We start from the raw sequence: 13783 nt of genomic DNA, 5'->3' as shown, positions 1-13783 counted from the left end.
AAAAACAGATCACCCTGCATCCATTTATGATTTGGGCGTGGATATAAGGGATGAATACACAGACAGACACATGGATATATACACACCAGTAGAGCAGGGGCAGAGGCCTTAAGTGAGTACAGCTGTGTAGCAGATGTGCTTTTTAGTCTGTGGTTACAAGTGTGTGTGTGCATTTTGCCTGCATGTGTGAGTCTAAACCTGAAATCCTACTCTGCTCATTCTAATCCCTCTACAGAGCACTCTGTTGCTCTTTTGCTTTGCCTCTCTATCTCTCTGTCTCTCTATCTCTCTCTCTCTCTGTTTCTCACTTTCCCTCCAGCTGCCTGAGTAACAGCAGTGACGATACGACGTGAAATGGATTTTACCCACAGAATGAATGAATGAATGAATGAGGTACCTTCTCTAAGACTAAAATAGCAGGATGCGCGGATGAGCACACAAAAACATCAAAAGTCATGACATTTAAGCATAGTGACAAATTCATACATGGACGCTTGTGTGTATGTGTGTGTGCTTGTTTCTGTATTCACAGAAGGCTCTAACAAACGGCCACACTAACATGCTTAATGCCCGACAAGCCCAACACACACACAGAGCTGCAGACATCCAAACAGCAAAATATTCAACGGTAAGACCGGTGAAGGTCATGATTAGCATAACATTAACAACCCTGTGTGTATGAGTGTGTGTGTGTTTGTGTTACGGTTTGTGTCCGTGTGTGTTTTTTTGGCTAGCATGGGTCAAGCATGACAGGTCTACATGGTTCAGAGCTCTAAGGGTGTGTGTGTGCGGTTGGTGGATGTGTGATTTTATTCTAGCTGTGAGGGGTCACATATGTCCCAGTGTCCTGTGGGAATAACATGGGGCCTCATGCTGACAGCTCAACAGGAAGGACACACACACACACACACACACACACTCAGATGAAGTGCTGCTCTGGCACATTTGGTGAAGGAGAAAGATTATTAGGTCACATGCTTCACCAAGGACATGAGTTCAGCTTTTCCCAGACACAAAACACCTGGGTAGGTCAGTTCCTTCAGGTCAGAGAAGTAGGAGGAAGAAATCAGACTTTAAGAAACCCAAATATTATAAACCAAATTCTGTTGAGCATACAAAAATTCCAAAGACAGTGCAGCCTTTATACGGTAAATGTGGGATTAACCTTCACAGTTTGTTTTAAGTCTTCAAGTTATACCATGTACACGTACCATGAAAGATCTAATTAACATGCTTTTTTACTAACAATGACAATATGCAGTGTGCTGCAAACACAGTATATAACACACTTATGTACAAACTCCTACCTCTTCAGTCCATTTTCTCATTCATACTTTTGAGTTTGGATCTGTCAAGCCAATTGAGACAAAGGAAGTTAAATCTCTTATTTTGCATTCGCAAAATCCTTGAGCCAAAGACAGATATTTTGGTTTGTGATAACCCTACATCTAGCCTGCATACCATAGTTTTGTGTACTAGGCTCAGTGCTACATTTAAGCCAAATTCTGTGTCTAATTTTAGTTAAAATGCCGATATGTTTTCCACAAAGACATACAGCATCAAATACAATACTGTAACTTTTGTGCCTGTGCTTTCCCTACATTGCAATAAAGTTAACCACAACAGGGAGGCTTTAATCAGCCTGAACTAAACCCAACCTCACAAATAACATCTTAATTAGTGGTCTGCCCGCCATAAGTTGCCATTAACCCCCACTGTTCCTAATCATTTCAAACTGTCATGTTGTTGAGCTAATGAGAAGAACCAACTGTTTCACCTCTGTCTCTGTTTTACTGGCTCTACTGTATGTCTCTCTGTCCCACTGTAGCCCTATATCTGACTCCAACACGCTGGATGCACTTTATTAGCCCCATGGTGCATAATACATGCTTATTTGTTACCAATTAACTCCAAGTCTGATGCGTGGCCCCACTGCATTCATAAGTTAAACCCAGCCAACTGCAGCAGAAAAACATTGAACCCAGAGGCAACATGTTTAAAAATTATGCAGACTCAAAAGCCCTGCCAGGAGGACTTCCAGAATGTTGTTTTTCATGCTTTGTATATGCATAACCGCTCATTTTCTACCAGCCAAACCAATGTCAACACCAAAATGTGGTTATTTCTCAATGATAATGTTAATCTGACACAGCAGATGTACAACAGCACAACGTGCATGAAGCATATATTCAGTGTGGGCTGGCTATTCAGTATGTCGCAGAAAATAAATACACATGATGATAAATGTGTAGAGTATATGATTTGCTGGTTAAGAATCACTGTACTAATGGAATTAAAATTGATTATATAGATTACCCAAAGAAGAAAAATACATCACCTGTCAAAGAAAATTTGAAAAAGGCTGTCTATATGGATTAATATCTGCCCTAAGTGGTCAATGTATTTCAGTAATCCATTATCTTAATCCCCTCAAAAGGAGAAAAACAATATTGAACAAAGTGAAGTCATCAATTTTTTTGATGAAATGATCAATCAGGTAAACTGGAGAACTATTATTTTGTTTTTGGCATTGTGTCAGTAATTGGTTTTAGAGCTTCAGATAAGATAATTATCTTAAATCCCCAAAGGCTGTTCAGTCTCTTCTCTTTTCCACAGCTGGTCAGATGAGGACTGGATAAATTACAGCATCCTTATGATTTATGAGAACAATAACTCTGACTACACGGCAACGCAGCAAGCAAGGGAAAGATTTGAGGCCGAGTCTTTCATGAGCAACCGAGTTAATATGTGTCAATGTCCAAATGCCACAGTTAATAAAGGAACAAGTTATTTTTGGAAGCTGTGCTACTGAGCATAGCCAACTCACCACTAGGTGAGTGAATGGGTAGAGCAAACACAGATGCAATAGGATTCACACACACACATTCATACCCACCATAAGAAAAGAAGACAATCAGATTTTTACCTTGCTGGAGTAAGGTCCAGGGATGAGCAGTTTCAATGCTTGTCTTTTCAGCTCTGCCAGCCTAGCGTTGCAGTTCTCACACCAAATCCCTCTTTCACTACCAGGGGAACTACCGCTGCCTGAGGCCGGAGATCCTGTCCCAAAACCGGGGGAGCCACCCAGAGAACCAGGTGATTCTGTCCCAATCCCCGGAGAGATGGTCCCTGGCGATCCGGAGAAGGACCCTGGTGAGGAGATCCCTGAGCCTGGGGAAGGGGTGCCAGTGGAGCTTGGCATGGAGCCGGCACCCTCTGGGGCGGGGCGTGTGCCGGAGCGAGTGTTTTCCTCGTAGGCCTTTCGGTACCATGTGTCTGGGAAAAAGGAGGCAGATTTGGTCGGGGAAGTGTCAGGCACCTGCAATTAAAAAGAAGATATCTTGACATAAACATTTTGGCTTGTCATAACAGAAAAAGCAGAGGTGTAAATAATAATATTAATAAACGATGGATGAATTACCAATAGGTTCTGCAATTCCATTAAAATAAATCCTATATTGTGTGAATATGTGCTACATCCCACTCATCCCAGTGCACACAACAGGTTGCCCAGGGATGAGAATAAAATAACAAGGAGGGGGTGAGGGCACGTGTCTTCTATCATGCAAATTAGAAGTCAAGTTATTTGCATTTTGCCTGTAGAGCAAAATAATGATGTATGTTCACAATATTCACCAAGCTATACTCAGTAGGCTTCCTGTTTTGTTGAATTCATAAAAAGCATTCATTGTTTGTGAGTGCTCATAAACAAATATCTGAAATTCATGAGAGAATCAAAACAAATGACTTTGGCAATAAAAAAAAATGTACTTGACTCACAGCTTCAATATCCATGCTAAGCCTACATGCCAGCAGTTGATAAATTAATATCTTACTTTGGGAAGATATTCACAAGCTAAACATACAGTAAAGAGTGACAACACAGCATACCAATAAAAGAAATGAACAAATGGGGAATTAGATCAAAAGTCAGCCAATTCAAAACACACAAACAGTAAGCAATGTTAAACATTTACTGTGATGGTGTAAACACCAGAGTCAAAGCAGTCTGCATACAAGATGCTTCTATTACCATCTAAATAGGAATAAGTCAGATTCCGTGCGGAGACCTGTATTATTTTTCTCTATTCAGACGGCCACATGGGAACATCAAATGAGCCGCAAGGAGTTGAAAATTAAATATTTTGTGGCTGGGTAAATCCAGAGCGTGCAGACCCATTGATGTGGTGGTGGCTGGAGAGGTTGGGTACAGTAGCTACTTTAATCCCTCACAAGGGCTATAATAAGCAAAGCAATGAGTAGGCTGATAGGTGGGAATGCTCAATCATCTCCAAGTGAAGAGGTGGGTATAATGTGAGCCAACCCTATGTTATAAATGAACACTAATTAAGCTGCAGGAGGTAGGCAGTGACACAGGTGTGAGTGCAATTCAGCTGCTTGGTCCTCAGTTAGTGATAATTAAGCGATGTGGGAGATCTATCAGTGTAAATACATGTGACACCAAAAGCAGTGATGTGCGAAATGTGATCTTCACAAAGCACTCAGTCACAAGCGTGAGGGAAAAAAAATCTGATGAGCTTTCAACAGTTTCATATTTATTTCAGCCTGAAAACAAGGTGAGCAAACTACAGCTTCCTATTCAAATGGGATGGCAGTGTGAGGTGAAGTGCATGCATCACTGAATGGAAGATAAGTTTTTATGTATGTTTACCCATATAGGTAACAGAGGTGTGTCCACCCCTCGGCTACTGGAATGAATAACCTACCCCATATTTTCTGCTCCGGCTGCTCGCAGACCTCTCCTTGGTCCCTGACAGTGAAGTCATGTTGGAGGTGAGAGGAGGGAGGGAGGAGAGGAGAGGAGAGGAGAGGAGAGGAGAAGGAACCTCTGATTCAGCTTCACATTCAAAGAGAGACCACCGGATCGATTTCAATTAAGCCCGAGCCCCTGCAGTTTGCTCCTCTCACGCCACTTCCAATTGCATGTGGAAACCGGTTACATCCCCATTCCGTCGCCAAGACAAAAAAATATAAAAAATCCTGGATGGTTTTCTTTTTTTTCCACGGTTGTTGCCTCCGGAGAAAGCCCTCGAATTACTTCTAAAAAAAAAAAAAAAAAAAAAAAAAAAAAAAAAAAAAAAAAAAAAAAATCACAAACTGAGGATTTACACAGGTCTTGCGAGAAAGCAGACCGCTCCCTGTCAGCAGCAGAGTCTGCTCTGCGCTGAATGAGGCTCAACAGCGCTCCGGACGGGCATCGCACTCAGCCCTGCCTCTCTCCATCAGCTCTGCGTCTGAGGCTTGTTGGCCAGGTAGAACACAATTACCCCCTGGGGGAGAAGTCCGTCTCATGAGTTACTATTTAAGTCATCAGGTAAAGTAAGATCAGGCTGGTGCAGACCAAGGGAGTCAGTTCTTCGTTGTTACAATCCGTACCCTCCTGTTGACTTCCCGGGGCTCCGCACTCTGCCGAAGCCAGAAGTGGATTGAGGAGACAGGACAGAGGCGCACATCTGGATGAGGGCGGGGCCACCCCTGCCCCTCATCACCCACAGTCCAATACACATCCAGAGGTTCTAGCTGAGTGGCAGGTAGACTGCTGCCTGTTTGAAGTGTGGAAACTGGGATGTCGTCCACTGAGGACATTGAAGTCTTTGTACATTTTCCTCAGGGAATTAGAAGTGAGAAGAGGTTTCAGTGACCGCGTGGTGAAATAATACTGTAATATCATCATCATCATTTTAGGCAATATTTCTTAAAGGAATATAATTAAATTTAGGATACAGGCCAACCCAAAATAAATGGTTTATTATTTCCTTTGCTGACAGTGTTGAAAAAGCAAAGAAACAGCAAACAGACCTTTAAGTAAATACAGATGAATGTGGACTCATGACCTCAGGATTTCTAAGATCCAGGCTATGGCTCTGGGTACTTCCTCCTTCCTCTTCCTCTTTAATACGTTAAAAGTCTTAGGGGATGGAGTATATGGAGAAGTAGAAAAGCAGCAGAGGGATGTTGCATGAACTTGGGTTCAACTGAGATGAGGACTGGTCATCGATGTAGACAAACCAGGCAATTGATGTCTCTAATTTTTTAACATTCAATATGTGCACTGACTTTGTCAAAAACAATTTCTGGGCCCATGCAGTAACATATTTTTTGACCCATGTGCCCTTTAGAAAGATCACCTGCAATCATCTCTGTCAGTCAAAATGGTAAACTGGTCTGTGCACCAAGTCAAGGAAAAATTATGTAGGAGAATGTATGGAATGTAGGATGAAGATCCAAGCCTTTGGTGGAGAGTAAACATCAATAAACAAGCAGTAATAATTTTACATTAAAGTCCAATGTCCCCTTGTAATGGTTGCATTTAGTCACTGTAGTGTTTTCAGGATGACTGTAGTCTAAAACATAGCAGCTTATGAGCGGTTACACAGTGCCCTCTACTGCTGTCATAAAGATTTTTGGAGTGAAAAGGTGTAAGTCCATTGCGAGCCAGAAGGTGGCGGTAATGAGTCATCATAAGCTGGGTGCAAACCGCCATTAAACCAGAAGAAGAAGAAGGAAAAAGAAGAAGAAAAAAGACGAAGAAAAAGAAAAAGAAGAAGAAGAGGAGTTCGTGTGTGTGTGTGTATGTGTGTGTCAGTGCATTGAATGTCTGATACTTTATCGATATTTGGGTTTGTTTCAGTCCACCGTGTGCTGGTAACGTCACGACCATGCCGGCAGGCTTCAACCAGGCTCGTCGCTAAACATCCAGACGACAGGCTGAGTGTGACATGTGTTAGGTGAGTAGCTAACGTGAGTCGTGTGTTATTACCATGTCGTTCTGCCTGAGGTCGTCAACACTTCAGGTGTTTTTTTGGGGGGGGTTTCAGCTAAGCTTTATCTCGTAGTGTGTACGTGTGTGTGTGTGTGTCTGAGTGTCTGAGCCTGGAGACAGCTGTCTGCAGAGGTTAGCTGTAGCAGACAGACACACAACGAGCATCCACACCGTCCACATCTAGACCACCTCCATGAGCCAGAACAACAGAAACCAGCCTCTGCTGTGTTGTCTGGTCGTGTGTCACCTCTGTTTACCAATGTGGAGGGTGTGTTTGCTGTTTGTGTGTGCAGCTAGCATGCTAGCTACACAAACAAGCTGGAGGACGTCCCAGGTCGTTTGCTGTCGGGCCACCGCGTCCTCTCGGCTGTCACCGAGACGTCTGAGCCGGTGTAAGAGGTTTGGTTTGCACGTCTAGGGTGTTATTTGCATTATGTTTGCATGTTGTGCAGTGCTAGGTCCTCTGTGAGAGCTTGGGATTTTAATATTGTAAGTAGAGGGGGAGGGGTTTGAATTTGGTGTCTCATCACATCTTGGACATGTAACGTCGAGGACTTTATAACGCCTCAACAACGTAGCTGTTTGGCTCTGAGAGTGAACTGGTTTTCATTTGGGTTGTTCGTTTCCGTGGCGACAGGCTTTGAGAATGTACCTGGCGATAACACACGTCTGTGTCGTTAATGAACTCAGAGTAAAGCTGGTATTTATTTCAATGACAGCATGGTTTATCCAAAGCGGAAGTAAGTTACGTTCTCGGTCCGCCTCGCATGTTGCATGTCCGTTCAACAATGTTTCCTCTATCTCGTTACACAGCTATCAGCCCTGGTGCCAGCGCATGCCACTCAAGTCCTCCAGGTGAAGGAAAGCTTCCCTGTGAAATGTCAAACTTTGACACTATCACTCAGATCCAATGAGCTCATAGGAAAGACTAAACCAACTCATACAGCAATGAAAGGTAATCCAACGTGAAATCTGTTTCATTTCACTCAAGGAATCCTGTAAGCAATTAAAAAAACATTTTGAGAGTTTGCAAAATCTGTGAATGATCTTTTAGGTGGATCTCGGAAAACTGGAAAAAGGGAACCTGCAAAGACATCAACAGAGAAAGTCGCCTCAGACACTGTTTCAACAAAAGGCACAGAGGATGCAAATGCTGTCCCAGACAGTAACGATGCCACTGTCAGCCCGTTCGCTGTGAGTTTCTTACCAAGTACTCCAAAAAGATGCAGTCGACGAACGAGACAGACACAAGAAGCAAGACTGACCTCCACACCAGTCCACAGCTCCTCCGCTGACATCCTGTCCAACAACGGAGCAAAACACGTGGAGCTAGAGTACACTGAACTCATCACTCAGTTAAAGGTGTTTGATCATACTTCATTGATATTGTTTAGGCACTTTGAGTCAACAAGTCTTTCTCCCTACACAGTTAAATTTCAGGAATGTTCTCAAACTCTTGGTATGTGTTCTGTTTTAGACATCAGAGGTAGATTCACCATGCTCCCAATCAAGATCTCAAAGCAGACGTAGGGGGGCTCCTGCTTCCAAGCCGAGACAAGTTCGAAAAAGGTTGATAAAGGAGCAAGCACAGACCGACAGTAAAACCAAAGCTCCTGCAGCCAAGTGCCGACGAGGCAGGACGCGGAAGGTGGAGAATGGGGAGAAGGGGGATTTGCAAAAGGACACCACTACTCAGTCATCCAAACGCCCCAGACCAAGATTTGAACTGGAGAAGCTTGAAGCAGCAGAGAAAGGTAGTGTCTTTTTCATATGTGTTTTATGCAGAGTCACCACAATGCTTTAACTGAATTTGATAACCCTCACAATCCAAGGTATAATGAAACGATCTGTTCTCTGTGTGCAGATATTTTTGCTATATCAGGTGAGCAAAATTATCTGTTCTAATTTTGTCGTATTGCCCCCCCCCACCCTCTACACCCCCTCTCCCCAAAAGACGAGTCATTGCTGTCTTCAGACCTATCAATAGAGCTGAGTCCCCATGAAGAACAGCTGCCATCTTTGTCCTTCCAGGAAGATGAGAGAAGTGAGGAGGAGGATGATGAGGAGGATGAGCTTCCAAGTTTCTTGATGCAGGTGGACAAAAGTGAGAGAGATACCAATGACTGAATTTAAATAACCTCTACAAGGAAGGATGGGAGATGGTTGGGAATGTGTGTACATCCTGTATACTTTAAGTTCATTTTTTTTTCTTTCAGAGCCCACGTCCATTACAGAGGGAGGGTTTGTGTGGCACAAATTTAGGTATCATCCATTCTGGCCGGCATTGGTGAGTGCGGAAACCTGTATGCATGATTGATTTATCAAAAGTTTTTAGACAGAAAAATACACAATTTGTTACTTAGATTTTTGCCTATAATACAGAAAATCAGCAATAACTCACATTTGAGAAGATAGAACTAGTGTTTCTTTGCTCATTGAATGACCTCAACTTGTTTATCAATTTTCTGTCATAAAACTTAAACTGATTAGTTTACTTGTTTTAGCAGTAATACACACTATACTAAAACTCCATCATGAACTTAAAGGTAATGTCATTCTCTGGGGAAATTAAATGAAAGACCATCATGTGTCTGAAATATTGATGACATGAAGACCTGTTGCCTTAATGTTTTAAAATGTTTAAAATCCACACTATTTTTGTCTGCAGGTGAAAAGTGTTAACCGGAAGCAGAAAAAAGCAAGCATCTTGTTCGTTGATGACCCATCGATTCACAATAAGAAAGGGTAGGAAATGAATGCATTTTCCCTCACTACTTTGTTGGTGAATTCATCTGAAATTTTGAAAAAATGTAAAGGATTGCACTGCAGGTTGGGAGGATCCGTTGCCATTGATCTCTGGAGAATTAGAATACTTCATTTTATTTGTGTTGTTCTTGAAGGTTTACTGTGGCCCTGAAAACTCTGAAGCCTTTTGACTGTGAAGAAGCCAATGAGCTAGTGGTAAGAAGCGCTCATCAAGTATACACTCAATTTTCCAAAAATGATGTTGTCCTGACACAGAGGCAGACAATATGTCTCTCATATTGTATTTGTTATAGTGTAAAGCCAAAGAGAAGTATGATGCTGCAATTGATTGGTCCTTGGAGCTAATAACAGACTACAGAATACGGATAGGTAAGTATTGTCTATTTTATGCCAATGCAAGAATAAACGGATAAAGGACAGTGATATTTACATGCATTATTTATAAATATAATATATATATTATTTAATTATAATATATGATTAATATTTAATTATTAACAATACTAATTATGTTTCTTCTTTGTAGCCTGCGGCTCATTTTCTGGCTCCTTCATCGAGTACTTTGCTCATGACATGAGTAAGTTTTGTTGTATCACATTTGTTCCTGTTTTTCTCAATCGCTTATGCTCATTTATTTTGAAGCTGTGTTAACATTCTCCAAACAATAAGTGTTAGGATTCAAGGATAATTTATTCTCATTGCGCACAGGTTTGCGCCGATAATACGGCCGGCATTTTCTTTCGACATCAGGGAAACTTTTTACACAAAATTTGAAAAAGAAATCTGGTTTGCCCGGATACAGGATGCCAAGGAGCCATGTCTCTGTAAAATCGTAGGCACAAAAGACATCTACTCCCCCCAGGGTAGCAGAATAGCCTCAGGTCCAAGCTGGGTTTGTTTTAGCTTCAAACTTGATTATTCTCCACTTTCAGTGGCGTTTGGTTCAGCTGGTCTGGCTGGTTTGTCGGTAGATGCCGTGACTGGCAATCTCTACATCCGCTGCACTTTATCCAATTCCCATGATTCCTTCTCTGATAATAATGAGTGTATCATTGTCATATGCATTCTATGATCCAGTAATAAACATGAAAAGACAGATTTTCACAATTGAACAGGTCATTTTGCATGTGATGGCTCAAACGATGAAAGAATGTTTAGAAGTTGTGAGGAGTAAGACCATTTCACTGAAAAACTATTTATCAGTTTTGATCAGCAAGTCATGTACAAGTGGTAATTGTGCAGATTGTAGACGATTGCACCTACTCTTCTGCACACCTGTGCCAAGACATGTGCAATTTGCTGAAATAAATGTGTAATTTAAAAATGTCTTATTCTTCCAATTGTTTTTTTATATTTATTTATTTAACAATTGTTTTGGGGGAAAAAAATGCTGAAAAGCTGCAACATGGCACTTCAGAATGAAAACTTGAGTACATGTGCATCCATATTAAACTACTCCAGGCTATCCAGTGAGGAGAAAGTACCCGCAGGCGGCCTCGGAGAGACTAACCATCGACAGTGATACAACGATGGAGGTGCCATGTGACGATCATAAGGAGGACAGCTTTACTGAACAGCATGAGGAGGTCAGCAGGAGTTCAAAGAGGCTGCTGCCAGACCGGACTCATGCCGCCCACAACCGCGCTAATGAGAAGCTCGTACATTTCATTGTGAAGCAGCGCATGGTGGAAGGACGCCTTCTGGTAGGATTAATGGAACCTGCTGTGTTGCTGTTGTAGTTCTTGGATTAGCAAACACTTTCACAATAACAGATGCAGATGTTTTACTTCTATGTGTATGTCAGTATATGTATTTACATAAATGAAGAAATATGTGCAGGTGCATTCTTCTGTCAGAGCCATGTAATTTCACTAATTATACTTTACTTTAGAAATATAGCTGATGACTGTAACTCTAATATTTTTCATTGTTTTGGGTGAATGTTTATTGAAGCAATAATTTTATTTGACGTTTGTTAGTTTGTTTTATATTTGACATTGGATTATTTGCTGTGAGAGCAGGAGAAACATCGGCTGTGAGATTTTAATGTTGCGAAAAGAGACATCAGAAAACTAAATGTGTTTTAAAAGGCATCGTAAAACATTTCAGATGAGCACCCGTCCCTGGTTGAATAAACGCACCCTTCCTGTGTCACTCTGCTTACAGGCTGTGATCCGGGGGCAGCAGCAGTCCAGATGGCTTCGGTCTTTTCTGAGTGCCAGTCGGAGACGGGTGGTGAACATATACCTGGAGGATGACCAGCAGCTGGACCAGGTCTACTGGTACCTGAATGAGCTCTACGCAACCGCCGGGACCACTGGCCCTTTACTGGCTGAAATTAAATCAATGGAGCGTGTCCCCTTTGTCCTGGATGTGCTGCTTCCTGAGGTGAGCTAAAGCGTTCATCAGCATATATATATATATTTTTTTCAATCATGCCGTATGATAAGCTTTTTGATACGCAGTTCACAGCTCATGTTTTGGTGTCAGGTATAAGGTGTAAAATTACTGTCCTCCTGCGCAGGCCATCATCTATGCCATAGCTGGGGTGGACAATGTCCCTGTAAAAAAGGCAGAAGAAAAGTACTTAAAAGGACGATGTATAAGTAACAGGTAAGGGTTTGATGATATAACTTTTCATGGTTCAAAAGGAACATTTTTTTACACTGAATATTCATTTATTTTCCATTTCTTCTTCATTTCAGGGAAAGGCAGGAGTTTGACTTGATGATTGAGCGGCAGATGAGGAAAAAAGCAAAGCGTCAGAAAACTTCATTTGCACTTTTCTCTGACACAAAAAGTTAGAAGACTGAGTATTGTCAAACAGGAAACCTATTTTTGTATTGAATGTTTTTTTTTTTCAAATGTTTTTTTTATAGGCAATATAGCAGTTTTGGTGTGCCTTATAATGAATAATGAACCATATAGCATTAATCCAACTCTCCTTTGCCTCCTCTTAAGTTGCAACAGTATAAATTGCTTAAAAGCTGTTCAAAGGGTGGACTCACAAAGGCTGGTGTTAAAACATCTACAGTAATAATGATAACAAATATTAGACAATCTCATATCTGTGTATCTGTTAACTGACAATATATACACTGCCAAATCCCTCACAGAACTTTTCATGTGATTTGTTCAATTGCTGTCTGTATATGCTTGTGTGTTTCTTTTTTTTAATAAACCTTTTTGTCTCAGAGTAAAGGCTTTCACATACTTAAGGATCGGCAATTGCTAAATAAACAAAACCTTTTCAACACAATTGTCATCATCACAATACAGTACATCCATGAACCCAGTAGCCTATCATTAGGGGTCCTCAGGCCAAAAATGAACCCCTCTACTGAAGGTGTCTAGTGTTTAAAAAGGAATTATTTAAAAGATCTTACACTGACATGATGTACTGTACATCATTTGGTATACAACCAATGTCTGTGTACCAAATGAGTACTAAACATTACATCTGAGAGGTCCACTAGTTAGGTCTACCACAAGAAGAAGTATTGTGCCAAAAGGAGGGCATCACATGCTTATAAGTACTGTAACAGTTCTGGGTATCGTTTTCTCTTCAATATTTTAACTTGGGGTTTAAAAAACTGTTGAAACTGCTTCGGTCAACTTCGTACTTCTACAAACCACTTTTTAAATGTGTATATATATAATGTCACTGTCAACAATAAGAGGAAGTGTGGGCCACAGTCTTTTCTTCATGCTGCTGGTTGCAGTTCATGAGTATCTGCTGTCATACTATCTGACTACTGGGCATCCTCTCCTCTCTGGATGCGATACTGTTTAACCCAACACCATCACAAATGAGAAGGTAACATTTTCTGCTTTTTATTCTAGGTACTATGTTTTTACGTGCTGGTGTCCCTCGGCATTCAGCTGGTGCCCTTTTTATATTTTTTTGCGCCCATGCCCCTCAGACAGCCTGAGTCTGCCACTGCTTCATCATACACTTCAATATGAAAGTGCCACTTGAGCAAATATTTGGATGCCATCAGAATTTAATCTACTCTCTCTTATTCTTTGCACCACCAGTCTTTTACTGATGTACGATCATCACACAGTCTACTTCGCTGTCTTGATGTAAATATAAGGTGTATTAGTTTTGGCCTATTTATATTTATACAGATGCTCCTTGGTTTATTCTAGTCTTTACTTTTGACCTTTTAAACATGCTTTTAATGTTTTTCTTCTCAAATGCTTAGCATAAAACCGTCACATTTGATTTTA

General features: G+C 41.3%; 2 protein-coding genes across 2 annotated transcripts in view; one reads left to right on the top strand and one right to left on the bottom strand.

The window, feature by feature from the left end:
• kif26ba (kinesin family member 26Ba) overlaps positions 1–4787 on the bottom strand; it is a 77487-nt gene extending 72700 nt beyond the window's left edge. The window contains 2 exon segments of the mRNA XM_054616999.1: positions 2927–3319; positions 4728–4787. Coding sequence (XP_054472974.1) covers positions 2927–3319; positions 4728–4787 — 453 coding nt within the window.
• A 1740-nt stretch (positions 4788–6527) lies between these two features.
• LOC129104756 (PWWP domain-containing DNA repair factor 3B-like) lies at positions 6528–12751 on the top strand. Its single transcript, XM_054615588.1, has 14 exons — positions 6528–6749; positions 7598–7739; positions 7839–8146; positions 8262–8538; positions 8739–8888; positions 9001–9071; positions 9453–9529; positions 9685–9745; positions 9844–9919; positions 10077–10127; positions 11012–11253; positions 11717–11938; positions 12075–12163; positions 12256–12751. The coding sequence occupies exons 2-14, from the start codon at positions 7733–7735 to the stop codon at positions 12353–12355; spliced, it is 1731 nt and encodes a 576-aa protein (XP_054471563.1). The 5' UTR covers positions 6528–6749; positions 7598–7732; the 3' UTR covers positions 12356–12751.
• The last annotated feature ends 1032 nt before the right edge of the window (positions 12752–13783 follow it).

This window comes from Anoplopoma fimbria, chromosome 2 (assembly GCF_027596085.1).
Source record: "Anoplopoma fimbria isolate UVic2021 breed Golden Eagle Sablefish chromosome 2, Afim_UVic_2022, whole genome shotgun sequence".
In the NCBI taxonomy this organism is placed as follows: domain Eukaryota; kingdom Metazoa; phylum Chordata; class Actinopteri; order Perciformes; family Anoplopomatidae; genus Anoplopoma; species Anoplopoma fimbria.
The sequence above is the reverse complement of the archived record's forward strand: the minus strand, read 5'-3'. Positions and strand labels throughout refer to the sequence as shown.

Excerpts from the sequence above, each read along its gene's own strand:
- LOC129104756 (XM_054615588.1), top strand. Across the intron at positions 8,147-8,261 it reads AACTCATCACTCAGTTAAAG|ACATCAGAGGTAGATTCACC; the intron begins GTGTTTGATCAT and ends GTTCTGTTTTAG. Across the intron at positions 10,128-11,011 it reads GTACTTTGCTCATGACATGA|GCTATCCAGTGAGGAGAAAG; the intron begins GTAAGTTTTGTT and ends AAACTACTCCAG.